Source organism: Oncorhynchus kisutch, unplaced genomic scaffold (genome assembly GCF_002021735.2).
Source record: "Oncorhynchus kisutch isolate 150728-3 unplaced genomic scaffold, Okis_V2 Okis07a-Okis12b_hom, whole genome shotgun sequence".
Lineage (NCBI taxonomy): Eukaryota > Metazoa > Chordata > Actinopteri > Salmoniformes > Salmonidae > Oncorhynchus > Oncorhynchus kisutch.
The window spans coordinates 8,550,335-8,568,103 of record NW_022261984.1 but is presented as its reverse complement, the minus strand read 5'-3'; the positions used below and the strand labels follow the sequence as shown (position 1 = coordinate 8,568,103).

General features: G+C 48.9%; 1 protein-coding gene across 1 annotated transcript in view; it reads right to left on the bottom strand.

Annotated features, from left to right (window-relative positions):
• Nucleotides 1-12,174, bottom strand: part of LOC109886481 (stromal interaction molecule 2) — a 22,393-nt gene extending 10,219 nt beyond the window's left edge. Inside the window, exons 1-7 of the mRNA XM_031814985.1 lie at nucleotides 10,764-12,174; nucleotides 6,583-6,713; nucleotides 5,490-5,601; nucleotides 3,857-3,968; nucleotides 3,453-3,568; nucleotides 2,183-2,360; nucleotides 1,295-1,472 (exon numbers count right to left, since the gene is read on the bottom strand). Coding sequence (XP_031670845.1) covers nucleotides 1,295-1,472; nucleotides 2,183-2,360; nucleotides 3,453-3,568; nucleotides 3,857-3,968; nucleotides 5,490-5,601; nucleotides 6,583-6,713; nucleotides 10,764-10,920 — 984 coding nt within the window. The 5' untranslated portion in view covers nucleotides 10,921-12,174. The remainder of the gene's footprint in view (nucleotides 1-1,294; nucleotides 1,473-2,182; nucleotides 2,361-3,452; nucleotides 3,569-3,856; nucleotides 3,969-5,489; nucleotides 5,602-6,582; nucleotides 6,714-10,763) is intronic.
• Nucleotides 12,175-17,769: the final 5,595 nt, after the last annotated feature.

Sequence of the window (17,769 nt, the reverse complement as noted above, 5' to 3'; positions counted from 1 at the left end):
TTAGGTAGGGTTAGGTTAGACAGTGTTAGGTTAGGTAGTGTTAGGTAGGGTTAGGTTAGGTAGGGTTAGGTTAGGTAGGGTTAGGTAGTGTTTGGTAGGGTTAGGTTAGGTAGGGTTAGGCAGTGTTAGGTTAGGTAGTGTTCGGTAGGGTTAGGTTAGGTAGGGTTAGGTAGTGTTAGGTTAGGTAGTGTTAGGTTAGGTAGGGTTAGGTAGGGTAGGGTTAGGTTAGGTAGGTACGTTTAGGTAGGGTAAGTTTAGGTAGGGTAAGTTTAGGTAGGGTAAGGTTAGGTAGGGTTAGGTAGGGTAAGGTTAGGTTGGGTTAGGTAGGGTTAGGTAGGGTAAGGTTAGGTAGGGTAAGGTTAGGTAGGGTTGGGTTAGGTAGGGTACGGTTAGGTAGGGTTGGGTTAGGTAGGGTACGGTTAGGTAGGGTAAGGTTAGGTAGGGTAAGGTTAGGTTGGGTTAGGTAGAGTTGGGTAGGGTAAGGTTAGGTAGGGTAAGGTTAGGTAGGGTTAGGTTAGGTAGGGTAAGGTTAGGTAGGGTAATGTTAGGTTGGGTTAGGTAGGGTTAGGTAGGGTAAGGTTAGGTTAGGTTAGGTAGGGTAAGGTTAGGTTGGGTTAGGTAGAGTTAGGTAGGGTAAGGTTAGGTAGGGTAAGGTTAGGTAGGGTTGGGTTAGGTAGGTTACGGTTAGGTTAGGTAGGGTCAGGTCAGGTCAGGTTAGGTTAGGTTAGGTAGGTAAGGTAAGGTAAGGTAAGGTAAGGTAAGGTAAGGTAAGGTAAGGTAAGGTAAGGTAAGGTAAGGTTAGGTAGGGTTATGTTAGGTTAGGTAAGGTAAGGTAAGGTTAGGTTGGGTAAGGTTAGGTAAGGTAAGGTAAGGTTAGGTTGGGTAAGGTTAGGTTGGGTTAGGTAGGGTAAGGTTAGGTAGGGTAAGGTTAGGTAGGGTTGGGTTAGGTTAGGTAGGTAGGTAAGGTAAGGTAAGGTAAGGTTAGGTAGGGTAAGGCTAGGTTAGGTAGAGTTATGTTAGGTAGGGTAAGGTTAGGTAGGGTAAGGTGAGGTAAGGTAAGATAGGGTAAGGTTAGGTAGGGTAAGGTTAGGTAGGGTATGATAGGGTAAGGTTAGGTAAAGTAAGATAGGCTAAGGTTAGGTAAAGTAAGATAGGGTAAGGTTAGGCAGGGTAAGATAGGGTAAGGTTAGGTAAAGTAAGATAGGGTAAGGTTAGGTAAAGTAAGATAGGGTAAGGTTAGGCAGGGTAAGATAGGGTAAGGTTAGGCAGGGTAAGGTAAGGTTAGGTTCTCTACCTGCTCCAGCTCCTCCTCTGCGTATCTCAGTCTGCTCAGTTGACTGACGGCTCCAGCTCTGAGCCGATGGAGTCTGTGCGCCTCCTCCTGGGCTCCCATGATCTCATCCCTCATCTTCTCCTCCAGGTTCTGTTTCTCCTCTGTCACGTTACGCTTCTCCTCCTGGGCCTGTTCCAGCCTGGTATCATAGCAACAAACACATACTGGGCCTGTTCCAGCCTGGTATCATAGCAACAAACACATACTGGGCCTGTTCCAGCCTGGTATCATAGCAACAAACATATACTGGGCCTGTTCCAGCCTGGTATCATAGCAACAAACACATACTGGGCCTGTTCCAGCCTGGTATCATAGCATCAAACACATACTGGGCCTGTTCCAGCCTGGTATCATAGCAACAAACACATCCTGGGCCTGTTCCAGCCTGGTATCATAGCAACAAACACATACTGGGCCTGTTCCAGCCTGGTATCATAGCAACAAACACATACTGGGCCTGTTCCAGCCTGGTATCAGGACGGGGATACGCGTTAGCAACAAACACACACACAGGTTAGCAGCAAACACACATACAGGTTAGCAACAAACACACATACAGGTTAGCAGCAAACACACATACAGGTTAGCAACAAACACACACACAGGTTAGCAGCAAACACACACACAGGTTAGCAGCAAACACACACACAGGTTAGCAACAAACACACACACAGGTTAGAAACAACCACACATACAGGTTAGCAACAAACACACACACAGGTTAGCAGCAAACACACACACAGGTTAGCAGCAAACACACACACAGGTTAGCAACAAACACACACACAGGTTAGAAACAACCACACATACAGGTTAGCAACAAACACACACACAGTCATAGAGACTCACTGTTCCTGTAGTTCTCTGAGGCTGAGCTCAGCATTCTGCAGACTCTCCAGGTCCTTCATCATCTTGGAGATGTGGACTTTGGAAGCTTTGTTCTGGACCTGGGAGAACCAGCAGCCTCCTACACCCATCATCACAGAAACTATCAGCAACAAGTCCTTCATGTAGTTATGGGGTGGGCCTGAAGGAGGAGAGGAGAGGAGGAGGAGGAGGAGGAGGTGGAGAGAGAAGGAGGAGAGGAAGGAGCAGGAGAGAGGAGGAGGAGAGGAAGGAGCAGGAGAGAGAAGGAGGAGGAGAGAGGAGAAAGAAGGAGGAGAGGAAGGAGCAGGAGAGAGAAGGAGGAGAGGAAGGAGCAGGAGAGAGGAGGAGGAGAGGAAGGAGCAGGAGAGAGAAGGAGGAGAGGAAGGAGCAGGAGAGAGAAGGAGGAGAGGAAGGAGTAGAAGAGAGGAGGAGGAGAGAGAAGGAGGAGAGGAAGGAGCAGAAGAGAGGAGGAGAGGAAGGAGCAGGAGAGAGGAGGAGGAGAGGAAGGAGCAGAAGAGAGGAGGAGAGGAAGGAGTAGAAGAGAGGAGGAGGAGAGGAAGGAGCAGAAGAGAGGAGGAGAGGAAGGAGCAGGAGAGAGGAGGAGGAGAGGAAGGAGCAGAAGAGAGGAGGAGAGGAAGGAGTAGAAGAGAGGAGGAGGAGAGAGAAGGAGGAGAGGAAGGAGCAGAAGAGAGGAGGAGAGGAAGGAGCAGGAGAGAGGAGGAGGAGAGGAAGAAGCAGAAGAGAGGAGGAGAGGAAGGAGTAGAAGAGAGGAGGAGGAGAGGAAGGAGCAGAAGAGAGGAGGAGGAGAGAGGAAGAGGAGAGAAAAGAGCAGGAGAGGGGAGTAGGAGAGAGAAGGAAGAGAGGAAGGAGCAGGAGGGAGAAGGAGGAGAGGAAGGAGGAGAGAGAAGCGGAAGGAGGAGGATGAGGATAATGATGATGACAGTCATGATGAAAGTGGAGGAGGAAGAGGAGGAGGAGAAAGATGAACTCATTTGTTTAGCGCTTTTCAATATAATCAGTGGACATGAGCAAATGCACAAAGTGTGTGTGTGTGTGTGTGTGTGTGTGTGTGTGTGTGTGTGTGTGTGTGTGTGTGTGTGTGTGTGTGTGTGTGTGTGTGTGTGTGTGTGCGGTGTGTGTGTGTGTGTGTGTGTGTGTGTGTGTGTGTGTGTGTGTGTGTGTGTGTGTGTGTGTGTGTGTGTGTGTGTGTGTGTGTGCGTGCGTGCATGCGGTGTGTGTACTGTCTACACACGTATTGGAGCACCAAACAGCACCGCGTCCAGAGCCTTGATGTTGAGTTTCTGTTTGTCTCTCTGGTCCACGATCTTCAGCTGGCCACTCAGGAACGACGGCTCATTGGCTGCTATCCTGCACGCATCACAATAACACCAGCTCTGAGTGTTCTGATTGGATCTTTCTACCTCTGATTGGACTGTGTTTCTCTTTCTGTTCTGATATTATTAAGCGTTTTAATTAGACAAATTGAGCTGCTTCGGATTTGTTTGTAATTGTATAGTGATGACTCAAAATCTACCAAATGGACATTGTAACTAGGGTGTGTTACCTGATTGGCCAGTAACTTTCAGTAAGAAGCTTTCTGATTGGCTGTGCCCACCAGGAAGTGCCTCTCTGAGGTTTCTGATTGGCCGTTCTCACCTGGGGAGGGTGTTGCCGTTGACTCTGAAGTCTTTAAAGTTCTTCTCGTACTGAGGCAGCTCTACAAACTCCCTGAGCCACCTCAACACCTCATCCTGAGTCCAGTTATGGACTGATAGAGAGAGGAGGAGGGGGAGAGAGGGAGGGGGAAGATGGGATAGAGGGGGTAGGAAGGGAGAGAGGGGGAGAGGGGGAGGTCAGATGGGGATAGAGAGAGGAGGAGGGGGAGGAAGGGAGAGAGAGGGGGAGGTCAGATGGGGATAGAAATAGGAGGAGGAAGGGAGAGAGAGGGGGAGGAAGGGAGAGAGGGGGGAGGAAGGGAGAGTAGGGGGAGGAAGGGAGAGAGAGGGGGAGGTCAGATGGGGATAGAGATAGGAGGAGGAGGAAGGGAGATAGAGGGGGAGGAAGGGAGAGAGAGGGGGAGGAAGGGAGAGAGAGGGTAGGAAGGGAGAGAAGGGGGAGAGGTGGAGGAAGGGAGAGAGGGGGAGGGGATAAAGAGAGGAGGAGGGGGATGAAGGGAGGGAGAAGGAGAGGAAGGGAGAGAGAGGGTAGGAAGGGAGAGATAAGGGGAGTAAGGGAGAGAGGGGGAGGTCAGATGGGGACGGAGAGAGGAGGAGGGATAGAGAGAGGGGGGGCGAAGGGAGAGAGAGGGGGAGGTCAGATGGGGATAGAGAGAGTGGGAGGGGATAGAGAGAGGGGAGGTCAGATGGGGATAGAGAGAGTGGGAGGGGATAGAGATAGTGGGAGGGGATAGAGAGAGGGGAGGGGATAGAGAGAGGGGAAAGGATAGAGAGAGGGGGATAGAGAGAGAGAGAGAGAGAGAGAGGAGGTCAGATGGGGATAGAGAGAGTGGGAGGGGATAGAGAGAGTGGGAGGGGATAGAGAGAGTGGGAGGGGATAGAGAGAGTGGGAGGGGATAGAGAGGGGGGAGGTCAGATGGGGATAGAGAGAGTGGGAGGGGATAGAGAGAGGGGGATAGAGAGAGAGGGATAGAGAGAGAGAGCACGAGGGAGAGAGGTGGGAGGGTTTGGTAACGAAGAAACTGTGAATGTAATAACAGATTGGTATAATAACAGATTGGTATAATAACAGATTGGTATAATAACAGATTGGTATAATCACAGATTGGTATAATCACAGATTGGTATAATAACAGATTGGTATAATAACAGATTGGTATAATAACAGATTGGTATAATAACAGATTGGTATAATAACAGATTGGTATAATCACAGATTGGTATAATCACAGATTGGTATAATCACAGATTGGTATAATAACAGATTGGTATAATAACAGATTGGTATAATAACAGATTGGTATAATAACAGATTGGTGTAATAACAGATTGGTATAATAACAGATTGGTATAATAACAGATTGGTGTAATAACAGATTGGTGTAATAACAGATTGGTATAATAACAGATTGGTATAATAACAGAGATTGGTGTAATAACAGATTGGTATAATAACAGATTGGTGTAATAACAGATTGGTATAATAACAGATTGGTATAATAACAGATTGGTATAATCACAGATTGGTATAATAACAGATTGGTATAATAACAGATTGGTATAATAACAGATTGGTATAATAACAGATTGGTATAATCACACACACAGCATACCTTCTGAGAACTTCCAGCCCCTCCACAGTTCCTCTATGGTGATGTGCTGGTCCTCTCTGTGAAGACGGCTGTGTTTGTTGGTCGGCTGTTGTTTCATGTCTTCGATGATGAACTACACACACACACACGCACGCACGCACGCACGCACGCACGCACGCACGCACGCACACACACACGCACGCACGCACGCACGCACGCACGCACGCACGCACGCACACACACACACACAAGACGCGCGCACGCACGCACACACACATGACGCGCGTACGCACACGCACGCACGCACGCACGCACGCACGCACGCACACACACACACACACACACACACACACACACACACACACACACACACACACACACACACACACACACACACACACACACGCACGCACGCACGCACGCACACACGCACACACACACACACACACACAGGATTATGAAAAGTTTGCAGCTTAATGTCAAAAGATAAATGTCTAACACACAGAGGGATACACACACTTAACCAACTACACACACACACTTAACCAACTACACACAACCACGCATGTCTAATAAACAGTCCACACATCCTTAACCTTTCTAAGTTTCCACATTAGTTTGACGACTGTCAACTGCACCGATGATAAGGACCAAGACGCTTTAGTTTAGAGATAAAATAGACTGGGTGTCTGTGTGTGTGTGTGTGTGTGTGTGTGTGTGTGTGCGTTCCACCATCTTGGAATCTATCCTTGGCTGTAATTGGACTCTTCATGTGATGGGAACAGGAATGTCAGCCACCCTCCCCTCCCGTCTCCGCGGTAACAGCAACCCAATCCCATGGATCATCTAGCCCTGGATGACATTCTGATGAGTTCTGGAGTTCTGGGACAAACAGTCCAACATTCTACACTTCTAATCTGGACTCACTTAAAGGGGTTCTAGTGTCTGTGGCTTAAACAAACTAACAGGACAGGAATCACGAGACAGACAGACAGACAGACTGACTGACTGACTGGTTGACGAGGATATACACACAGCATGTAACTGAATAAAGACCCCTACCATCGGTTGTCTAATCAAAACACACCTGAATCCCTTCTCCGTGGTTACGTACCTCCACGCTCTCCTCCACCTCTATCCCGCCATCCTGGTCGTCATCCATCTCTCTGTGGATGTTCCTCAGACCCTCCAGACTGTATCGGTCTGCCTCATTCATACAGGGAGGTGACACCACCAGGCATGGGTCTATAGAGATGGTCAATCAACACATGTATCAATATGTCAGGTAGCCCTTTCCTGCAGTCAATGACCAAAAGCGCCCTCTAGTGGCCTCGTGGTGGAATGTTATTCATATTTTTCAGAATTAGTTTAAAAACAAAATTAACTGACAAAAAATCTGGTGTTTCTATGTCTAACAGTTTGGTTATATTTCAGTCTTCTGTGATGTATATAAAGTGTAAATCTGGTGTTTCTATGTCTAACAGTTTGGTTATATTTCAGTCTTCTGTGATGTATATAAAGTGTAAATCTGGTGTTTCTATGTCTAACAGTTTGGTTATATTTCAGTCTTCTGTGATGTATATAAAGTGTAATATTGTGATGTAATACATTTCAACTGTATATCTGACATGGTACAGGTGTCTGACTATTTTAAGCTCATAACCATGTGTGTGAGGTGGATACTTTTGTTTCAAAGTAGATTTGTTTTAGACGACCAAGAATCACTCTGTGTGACCCTGATTTAGCTCACTGCAGTAAAAGGTTTATCAATACACACTACATGACCAAAGGTATGTGGACATCTGCTCGTCTAACATCTCATTCCAAAATCATGGGTATTAATATGAAGTTGGTCCCTCCCTTTGCTGCTATAACAGCCTCCACTCTTCTGGGAAGGCTTTCCACTAGATGATGGAACATTGCTGCTATAACAGCCTCCACTCTTCTGGGAAGGCTTTCCACTAGATGTTGGAACATTGCTGCTATAACAGCCTCCACTCTTCTGGGAAGGCTTTCCACTAGAAGATGGAACATTGCTGCTATAACAGCCTCCACTCTTCTGGGAAGACTTTCCACTAGATGTTGGAACATTTCTGTGGGGACTTGCTTCCATTCAGCCACAATAGTATTAGTGAGGTCGGGTACTGATGCTGGACGATTAGGCCTGGCTCGCAGTCAGCGTTCCAATACAATCCCAAATATGTTAGATGGGGTTGAGGTCAGGGCTTTGTGCAGGCCAGTCAAGTTCTTCCACACCGATCTCGACAAACCATTTCTGTATGGATCTCGCTTTTTGCACAGAGGCATTATCATGCAGAAACAGGACAGAATTGTCTAGAATGTCATTGTATGCTGTAGTTTCCCTTCACTGGAACTAAGGGCACCAAACCATGAAGAACAGCCCCAGACCAGTATTCCTCCTCCACCAAACTTTACAGTTGGCACTACGCATTGTGGGTAGGTAGCGTTCTCCTGGCATCCGCCAAACCCAGATTGGTCCGTCAGACTGCCAGAGAACGAGTTTCCACTGCTCCAGAGTCCAATGTAAGAGAGCTTTACACCACGCCAGACAACGCTTGGCATTTCCCATGGTGATCTTAGGCTTGTGTGCGGCTGCTCGGCCATGGAAACCCATTTCATTAATAAACTCCCAATGAACAGTTCTTGTGCTGATTGTTGCTTCCAGAGGCTGTTTGGAATTCAGTATTAATATGTGCTGCAACCGAGGACGGAGGATTTTTTACATTTTACGTGCTTCAGCGCTCTTGACAACCCACTCTGTGAGCTTGTGTGGCCTACCACTTCGCGGCTGAGCCGTTGTTGCTCCTACGTTCTTAGTCACTGAGCACCGACCGGCACCGGATGTTCATGGAAGTTGAAAAGTAGTTGAAATGTGGCCAGTCTGCCTTGTCCACAGAATTATTTTTGTTTTTTGGTACGGTCTCAACCAGATATATATTTCAACATCCACAGATGTCCATTTTTTTAGGTTTGGTCCAGACTTGATTTGGCCCACACATAGACGTCCATGATTGGTTCAGTCCTACACTGTACTGTAGACTTGAGTATAATACACACTAGAGTTACTGTACTGTAATGAACCAAACTATACTCTACAGTACTCTCCTGTACAGTACTCTCCTGCACAGTACTCTCCTGTACAGTACTCTCCTGCACAGTACTCTCCTGTACAGTACTCTCCTGCACAGTACTCTCCTGTACAGTACTCTCCTGCACAGTACTCTCCTGTACAGTACTCTCCTGTACAGTACTCTCCTGCACAGTACAGTATTCTACTGTATTGTGCTCTACTGTACTGTAATGTATTCTACTCTACTCTGTACTGTACTCTACTGTACTATATTCTACTCTACTCTGTACTGTACTCTCCTCTACTGTACTATATTCTACTCTACTCTGTACTGTACTCTCCTCTACTGTACTATATTCTACTCTGTACTGTACTCTCCTCTCCTCTACTATATTCTACTCTACTCTGTACTGTACTCTCCTCTACTGTACTATATTCTACTCTACTCTGTACTGTACTCTCCTCTACTGTACTATATTCTACTCTACTCTGTACTGTACTCTCCTCTACTCTACTCTGTACTGTACTCTCCTCTACTATATTCTACTCTACTCTGTACTGTACTCTCCTCTACTGTACTATATTCTACTCTACTCTGTACTGTACTCTCCTCTACTATATTCTACTCTACTCTGTACTGTACTCTCCTCTACTGTACTATATTCTACTCTACTCTGTACTGTACTCTCCTCTAATATACTATATTCTACTCTACTCTGTACTGTACTCTCCTCTACTGTACTATATTCTACTCTGTACTGTACTCTCCTCTCCTCTACTATATTCTACTCTACTCTGTACTGTACTCTCCTCTACTGTACTATATTCTACTCTACTCTGTACTGTACTCTCCTCTACTATATTCTACTCTACTCTGTACTGTACTCTCCTCTACTGTACTATATTCTACTCTACTCTGTACTGTACTCTCCTCTTGATCGTTTGTCTTAAGTAACCTACGGTGTCTTTTATCTGTGATTGAAATTCCCTGTATACATAATCGTGTAGTGAGCACGAAAAAAAGACACTTGATAGAGTTACATGGTTTGTTAAATTCTAAAGTGACACATCTAAGTCGCAACGGAATTCCGTCATCATCATCACGCCCCACTCCATACCACACCTCTGGTCCTTGCCCTGCCGAAGTGCTCATCTCCAATTCTCAACGCCCAGTGGTTCCCTGCGTCTGAATGTGTCAATTACGATGAACCATCCCGCATCTAAACTATGTTTGGTTACAAGCAGCTGCAAGAGAACCATGCCACCCAACACCTGCGCCCATCTCCAATGCCCAATGTCCTGCAACTCAATGTGTCCCAACACCTGCGCCCATCTCCAATGCCCAATGTCCTGCAACTCAATGTGTCCCAACACCTGCGCGCATCTCCAATGCCCAATGTCCTGCAACTCAATGTGTCCCAACACCTGCGCCCATCTCCAATGCCCAATGTCCTGCAACTCAATGTGTCCCAACGCCTGCGCCCATCTCCAATGCCCAATGTCCTGCAACTCAATGTGTCCCAACGCCTGCGCCCATCTCCAATGCCCAATGTCCTGCAACTCAATGTGTCCCAACGCCTGCGCCCATCTCCAATGCCCAATGTCCTGCAACTCAATGTGTCCCAACGCCATGTGTCCCAGCGACTATAGAATGATAGGACCAGTCACCGAAGAGGTGTTGTTAAAACGGTACATTTCCACCATGCCAGTTTGTTTCTCAACATTGATGACTCCTCCTAAACACCGAGCTCAGATAACCGCTGAGTGAGGAAAGCACGTGCATAACGGTTAACGGTTGTCACTCCCCTGTCTCCGCGAGATACTGCTTCAGGACCCTGTGGTTGGAATAATTTATCTTGATTAATCAAATATCTGCAGACCTGGGCCAAACAAATGTAGCTAGTTTAGTTACGTCTTGATTTACTTCTGGGGATATTCCACAGGTTCCACTACACCGGGCAAACTACGCACAGCTCAAGGATTATAAAGTGTTGATGCTATTTGACCCAGATCTGCACTGATCTGACTCAAGTGGTTGTGTTTCAACTACATGTGTGGACTCGTTGATTTTCACCTATCCAAGCGTTGCTAGATCCATGTTGGAGCAGGGTTTACTGAGGGTGTATGAGGGTGTATGGACGCATTTTTAGGCTACGGCTGTCCACGCTTACTGTCACCATCAGTCATTCGGGGGTCATTTTTACCTGTCGAGTCGAACACCGTTCTTTGGCCGGCAAAGGTGAGTCCGAGTTCCGGGTCATTGTGGTGATAGTAGCCGCTGTCCTGGATGATGCCCTGCGAAGCCTCGAATAAGACCCCGCGGAGCAGAAGGAGGAGAACCGGGGAAAGGAGCAACATCATGGGGTTAAGAGAAACTCTCACCCCGGTGGGAGCGAGAGCACCGGGAGAAGATCCACAAAAACAGATGTCGGCTACACAAACCGAGACCCGGTTGGTTAACGATGTCAACTGCCAACACTCACATGCACCACCGTGCGCAAGTGTTAGGCGATCAGATTGAGCTATTAACAGAACCGTTATTCAGAGATGTGAGGCTAATGATTGGGTTCGGGTTGTGAAACTAGCCAAGGGGATATGGTGAAATATTAGATAACATTATAAAACAACTCAACCGTTACATTAAAACTCCAGAAAGGGTTACAATGCCAACAAGTTTTGATCCCAAAAAAAAGAAAATGGAATTGCCCCTAAATAACCTAGGCCTATGGGTTGTTCAAGTTAAATCATTATTTGAACCCTTATTATGGGTTACAACAAGAATGGTTTGAATCCAAGATTATTATATCCGATAAGAAATTCCAATAGAAACTTCGATAGCAAGGAAATCTGAGAGAGTGAGACCGAAACTCTCTCTCCGCAAAATAAATCCACGGGTTGAATTTGATCGGGATTATGGAGATAAAAAAATTCAGCGTTCCAAAATTCTAAATCCAGTTCCAAAGCTCTAAATCCAGTTCCAACGTTTAAAATCCAGTTCCAAAGCTCTAAAATCCAGTTCCAAAATTCTAAATCCAGTTCCAAAGCTCTAAATCCAGTTCCAAAGCTCTAAATCCAGTTCCAAAGTTCTAAATCCAGTTCCAACGCTCTAAATTCAGGTCTAGTGTGCACTGAACGTTTTTTTGATCACACAGTTCAATATCCTGTCAACTACGGCAGTCATTTACAATACCACGTTATAGAGATGGCAACTCTCTCCAGAGTTTTCCATGTAAATATATATTTTCTCTCTCTCTCTTGTCGTAACGAGCTTGTGCGAAACTGTCACACACACAGAGAGAGATTAAATGACAGTAAGAGTAGCTGTCCCTCCCGAGTCCCAGCAGCTTGCACAAATACTCCGGAACACAATTTCTCCGGTCAACACTTGACTGCCTGTCTGTTGGATCCATTTGTGCACGCGTGTATGCCTGCGTCAAGGCTAATTCCCGACTGTTTATTCATGTTTCCCAGACCTGAGGGTCATGTCATGTGGATGGGATTAAACAGTGTTTGGACACCTGTTAAAAGGCCTTCTCTGATGACGTCTATATCAGACACAGTAGGCTATTCGATGGAGTTAGAAATACTTGTAAATGGCTGCATTCTACACACGGCGCACGGACGTGGATACACTGGTGAACAGAGCAAGCAGACTAGTACGTCTCACTCTCTCTCTGATTAGAGAAACAGGGTGTCGTCTTTCGCCCCGGCAACCCCCCTGAGAACCTAAAAATAAAAAGGGGCCGGCTTTGGAGCTGACCTTTACCCTGTGAGCATGTGCAGGTGACAGTAGTCCATCCCTGGGAGTCAGCGGGCTCAGAAGAGTGTGGGGGTTTGGGGTGGCATTATTACTGTGTGTGAACATTGTCACAAAGTGTGTGTTTGAGACTATCAGAAAGCAGGGTGGGTGATTATAAAATATAATGTAGGGTGTTACGACAGCCCAGTAAACATCACAGACATGTGCATGACCATTGTAAAGTTTATGAAAGACCTTGAGCGTATTTGAGTTGATTTACAAAAGCAGAGGATTTCAGATGGAAGTCAACGATAGCAGTCAGGGGGAGGTGCATCTTCGACAATCAAAAGTCAGACGCTGTAATGGTTTTCCAACGCGTTTAACCGCTAGGCTCCTGCCACCCCACAAGCTAAAGTCAGACGCTGTAATGGTTTTCCAACGCGTTTAACCGCTAGGCTCCTGCCACCCCACAAGCTAAAGTCAGACGCTGTAATGGTTTTCCAACGCGTTTAACCGCTAGGCTCCCGCCACCCCATAATCACGAACATCTAATTCTGTACACTGGAAGTCACACCTTTAAATCTAAAATATTTAGTTAGGCTAACGAAACTCTCGAACCGGATTTATTCATAGCAGATTGTGGATAAATGTATTTGTCATCTTTCGATCTGTAAAATACTAATACTAGGCTTATATATATTTATTTTACCTTTATTTAACTAGGCAAGTCAGTTAAGAACAAATTCTTATTTTCAATGACGGCCTAGGAACAGTGGGTTAACTGCCTGTTCAGGGGCAGAACGACAGATTTGTACCATGTCAGCTCGGGGGTTTGAACTTGCAACCTTCCGGTTACCGCGCTGACCACTAGGCAACCCTGCCGCTCCGCAAACAGCGAACAGGTGTAGACAAGTACACTGAATATACCGAGACCCAATCACCATCTCTTCAAAGTAACTTTCTACATCTAGTCCAGTTAACATTATGCATGAAATCGGCTTTGAATTGTGTTTCAATGAGCATTGAAATGATGGACGCATGTCCACTTAAAGTGGTAACAATTCATGAAGTGTTGATGATAGTAGTAGGATAAACTAAACTAAAGAACATATACAAATTATCAACGTCCAACATTTTTATTAAAGAAAATACTAATATTAATATGGTTCAAATTAAAAAACTAAATAATAAAAATGTAATTAAACGCTATGGTGCCTGGCCTTGAATTGAAGAGGACTGGACCCCAACCCTAGTGTCAACATGGCTGAGTGGAGGAGGACTGGACCCCAACCCTAGTGTCAACATGGCTGGGTGGAGGAGGAATGGACCCCAACCCTAGTGTCAACATGGCTGAGTGGAGGAGGACTGGACCCCAACCCTAGTGTCAACATGGCTGGGTGGAGGAGGAATGGACCCCAACCCTAGTGTCAACATGGCTGAGTGGAGGAGGACTGGACCCCAACCCTAGTGTCAACATGGCTGGGTGGAGGAGGAATGGACCCCAACCCTAGTGTCAACATGGCTGAGTGGAGGAGGAATGGACCCACCCTAGTGTCAACATGGCTGAGTGGAGGAGGAATGGACCCCAACCCTATTGTCAACATGGCTGGGTGGAGGAGGAATGGACCCCAAACCTAGTGTCAACATGGCTGAGTGGAGGAGGAATGGACCCCAAACCTAGTGTCAACATGGCTGTCAACATGGCTGAGTGGAGGAGGAATGGACCCCAACCCTAGTGTCAACATGGTGGAGGAGGAATGGACCCCAACCCTAGTGTCAACATGGTGGAGGAGGAATGGACCCCAACCCTAGTGTCAACATGGCTGAGTGGAGGAGGACTGGACCCCAACCCTAGTGTCAACATGGCTGGGTGGAGGACTGGACCCCAACCCTAGTGTCAACATGGCTGAGTGGAGGAGGACTGGACCCCAACCCTAGTGTCAACATGGCTGAGTGGAGGAGGACTGGACCCCAACCCTAGTGTCAACATGGCTGAGTGGAGGAGGACTGGACCCCAACCCTAGTGTCAACATGGCTGGGTGGAGGAGGACTGGACCCCAACCCTAGTGTCAACATGGCTGAGTGGAGGAGGACTGGACCCCAACCCTAGTGTCAACATGGCTGGGTGGAGGAGGACTGGACCCCAACCCTAGTGTCAACATGGCTGGGTGGAGGAGGAATGGACCCCAACCCTAGTGTCAACATGGCTGAGTGGAGGAGGACTGGACCCCAAACCCTAGTGTCAACATGGCTGAGTGGAGGACTGGACCCCAAACCCTAGTGTCAACATGGCTGGGTGGAGGACTGGACCCCAACCCTAGTGTCAACATGGCTGAGTGGAGGAGGACTGGACCCCAACCCTAGTGTCAACATGGCTGGGTGGAGGAGGACTGGACCCCAACCCTAGTGTCAACATGGCTGGGTGGAGGAGGAATGGACCCCAACCCTAGTGTCAACATGGCTGGGTGGAGGAGGAATGGACCCCAACCCTAGTGTCAACATGGCTGAGTGGAGGAGGAATGGACCCCAACCCTAGTGTCAACATGGCTGGGGGGAGGAGGAATGGACCCCAATCCTAGTGTCAACATGGTGGAGGAGGAATGGACCCCAACCCTAGTGTCAACATGGTGGAGGAGGAATGGACCCCAACCCTAGTGTCAACATGGCTGGGTGGAGGAGGAATGGACCCCAACCCTAGTGTCAACATGGCTGGGTGGAGGAGGAATGGACCCCAACCCTAGTGTCAACATGGCTGAGTGGAGGAGGAATGGACCCCAACCCTAGTGTCAACATGGCTGGGTGGAGGACTGGACCCCAACCCTAGTGTCAACATGGCTGAGTGGAGGAGGACTGGACCCCAACCCTAGTGTCAACATGGCTGGGTGGAGGAGGAATGGACCCCAACCCTAGTGTCAACATGGCTGGGTGGAGGAGGAATGGACCCCAACCCTAGTGTCAACATGGCTGGGTGGAGGAGGACTGGACCCCAACCCTAGTGTCAACATGGCTGGGTGGAGGAGGAATGGACCCCAACCCTAGTGTCAACATGGCTGGGTGGAGGAGGAATGGACCCCAACCCTAGTGTCAACATGGCTGAGTGGAGGAGGAATGGACCCCAACCCTAGTGTCAACATGGCTGAGTGGAGGAGGACTGGACCCCAACCCTAGTGTCAACATGGCTGAGTGGAGGAGGAATGGACCCCAACCCTAGTGTCAACATGGCTGGGTGGAGGAGGACTGGACCCAACCCTAGTGTCAACATGGCTGGGTGGAGGAGGACTGGACCCCAACCCTAGTGTCAACATGGCTGAGTGGAGGAGGAATGGACCCCAACCCTAGTGTCAACATGGCTGAGTGGAGGAGGACTGGACCCCAACCCTCGTGTCAACATGGCTGAGTGGAGGAGGAATGGACCCCAACCCTAGTGTCAACATGGCTGAGTGGAGGAGGAATGGACCCCAACCCTAGTGTCAACATGGCTGAGTGGAGGAGGAATGGACCCCAACCCTAGTGTCAACATGGCTGAGTGGAGGAGGACTGGACCCCAACCCTAGTGTCAACATGGCTGGGTGGAGGAGGAATGGACCCCAACCCTAGTGTCAACATGGCTGGGTGGAGGAGGCATGGACCCCAACCCTAGTGTCAACATGGCTGGGGAGGAATGGACCCCAACCCTAGTGTCAACATGGCTGAGGAGGAATGGACCCCAACCCTAGTGTCAACATGGCTGGGTGGAGGAGGAATGGACCCCAACCCTAGTGTCAACATGGCTGGGTGGAGGAGGAATGGACCCCAACCCTAGTGTCAACATGGCTGAGTGGAGGAGGAATGGACCCCAACCTTAGTGTCAACATGGCTGGGTGGAGGAGGAATGGACCCCAACCCTAGTGTCAACATGGCTGGGGGGAGGAGGACTGGACCCCAACCCTAGTGTCAACATGGCTGGGTGGAGGAGGAATGGACCCCAACCCTAGTGTCAACATGGCTGGGTGGAGGAGGACTGGACCCCAACCCTAGTGTCAACATGGCTGGGTGGAGGAGGAATGGACCCCAACCCTAGTGTCAACATGGCTGGGTGGAGGAGGAATGGACCCCAACCCTAGTGTCAACATGGCTGAGTGGAGGAGGAATGGACCCCAACCCTAGTGTCAACATGGCTGGGGGGAGGAGGAATGGACCCCAATCCTAGTGTCAACATGGTGGAGGAGGAATGGACCCCAACCCTAGTGTCAACATGGTGGAGGAGGAATGGACCCCAACCCTAGTGTCAACATGGCTGGGTGGAGGAGGAATGGACCCCAACCCTAGTGTCAACATGGCTGGGTGGAGGAGGAATGGACCCCAACCCTAGTGTCAACATGGCTGAGTGGAGGAGGAATGGACCCCAACCCTAGTGTCAACATGGCTGGGTGGAGGACTGGACCCCAACCCTAGTGTCAACATGGCTGAGTGGAGGAGGACTGGACCCCAACCCTAGTGTCAACATGGCTGGGTGGAGGAGGAATGGACCCCAACCCTAGTGTCAACATGGCTGGGTGGAGGAGGAATGGACCCCAACCCTAGTGTCAACATGGCTGGGTGGAGGAGGACTGGACCCCAACCCTAGTGTCAACATGGCTGGGTGGAGGAGGAATGGACCCCAACCCTAGTGTCAACATGGCTGGGTGGAGGAGGAATGGACCCCAACCCTAGTGTCAACATGGCTGAGTGGAGGAGGAATGGACCCCAACCCTAGTGTCAACATGGCTGAGTGGAGGAGGACTGGACCCCAACCCTAGTGTCAACATGGCTGAGTGGAGGAGGAATGGACCCCAACCCTAGTGTCAACATGGCTGGGTGGAGGAGGACTGGACCCAACCCTAGTGTCAACATGGCTGGGTGGAGGAGGACTGGACCCCAACCCTAGTGTCAACATGGCTGAGTGGAGGAGGAATGGACCCCAACCCTAGTGTCAACATGGCTGAGTGGAGGAGGACTGGACCCCAACCCTCGTGTCAACATGGCTGAGTGGAGGAGGAATGGACCCCAACCCTAGTGTCAACATGGCTGAGTGGAGGAGGAATGGACCCCAACCCTAGTGTCAACATGGCTGAGTGGAGGAGGAATGGACCCCAACCCTAGTGTCAACATGGCTGAGTGGAGGAGGACTGGACCCCAACCCTAGTGTCAACATGGCTGGGTGGAGGAGGAATGGACCCCAACCCTCGTGTCAACATGGCTGAGTGGAGGAGGAATGGACCCCAACCCTAGTGTCAACATGGCTGGGTGGAGGAGGAATGGACCCCAACCCTAGTGTCAACATGGCTGGGTGGAGGAGGACTGGACCCCAACCCTAGTGTCAACATGGCTGGGGAGGAATGGACCCCAACCCTAGTGTCAACATGGCTGGGTGGAGGAGGACTGGACCCCAACCCTAGTGTCAACATGGCTGGGTGGAGGAGGACTGGACCCCAACCCTAGTGTCAACATGG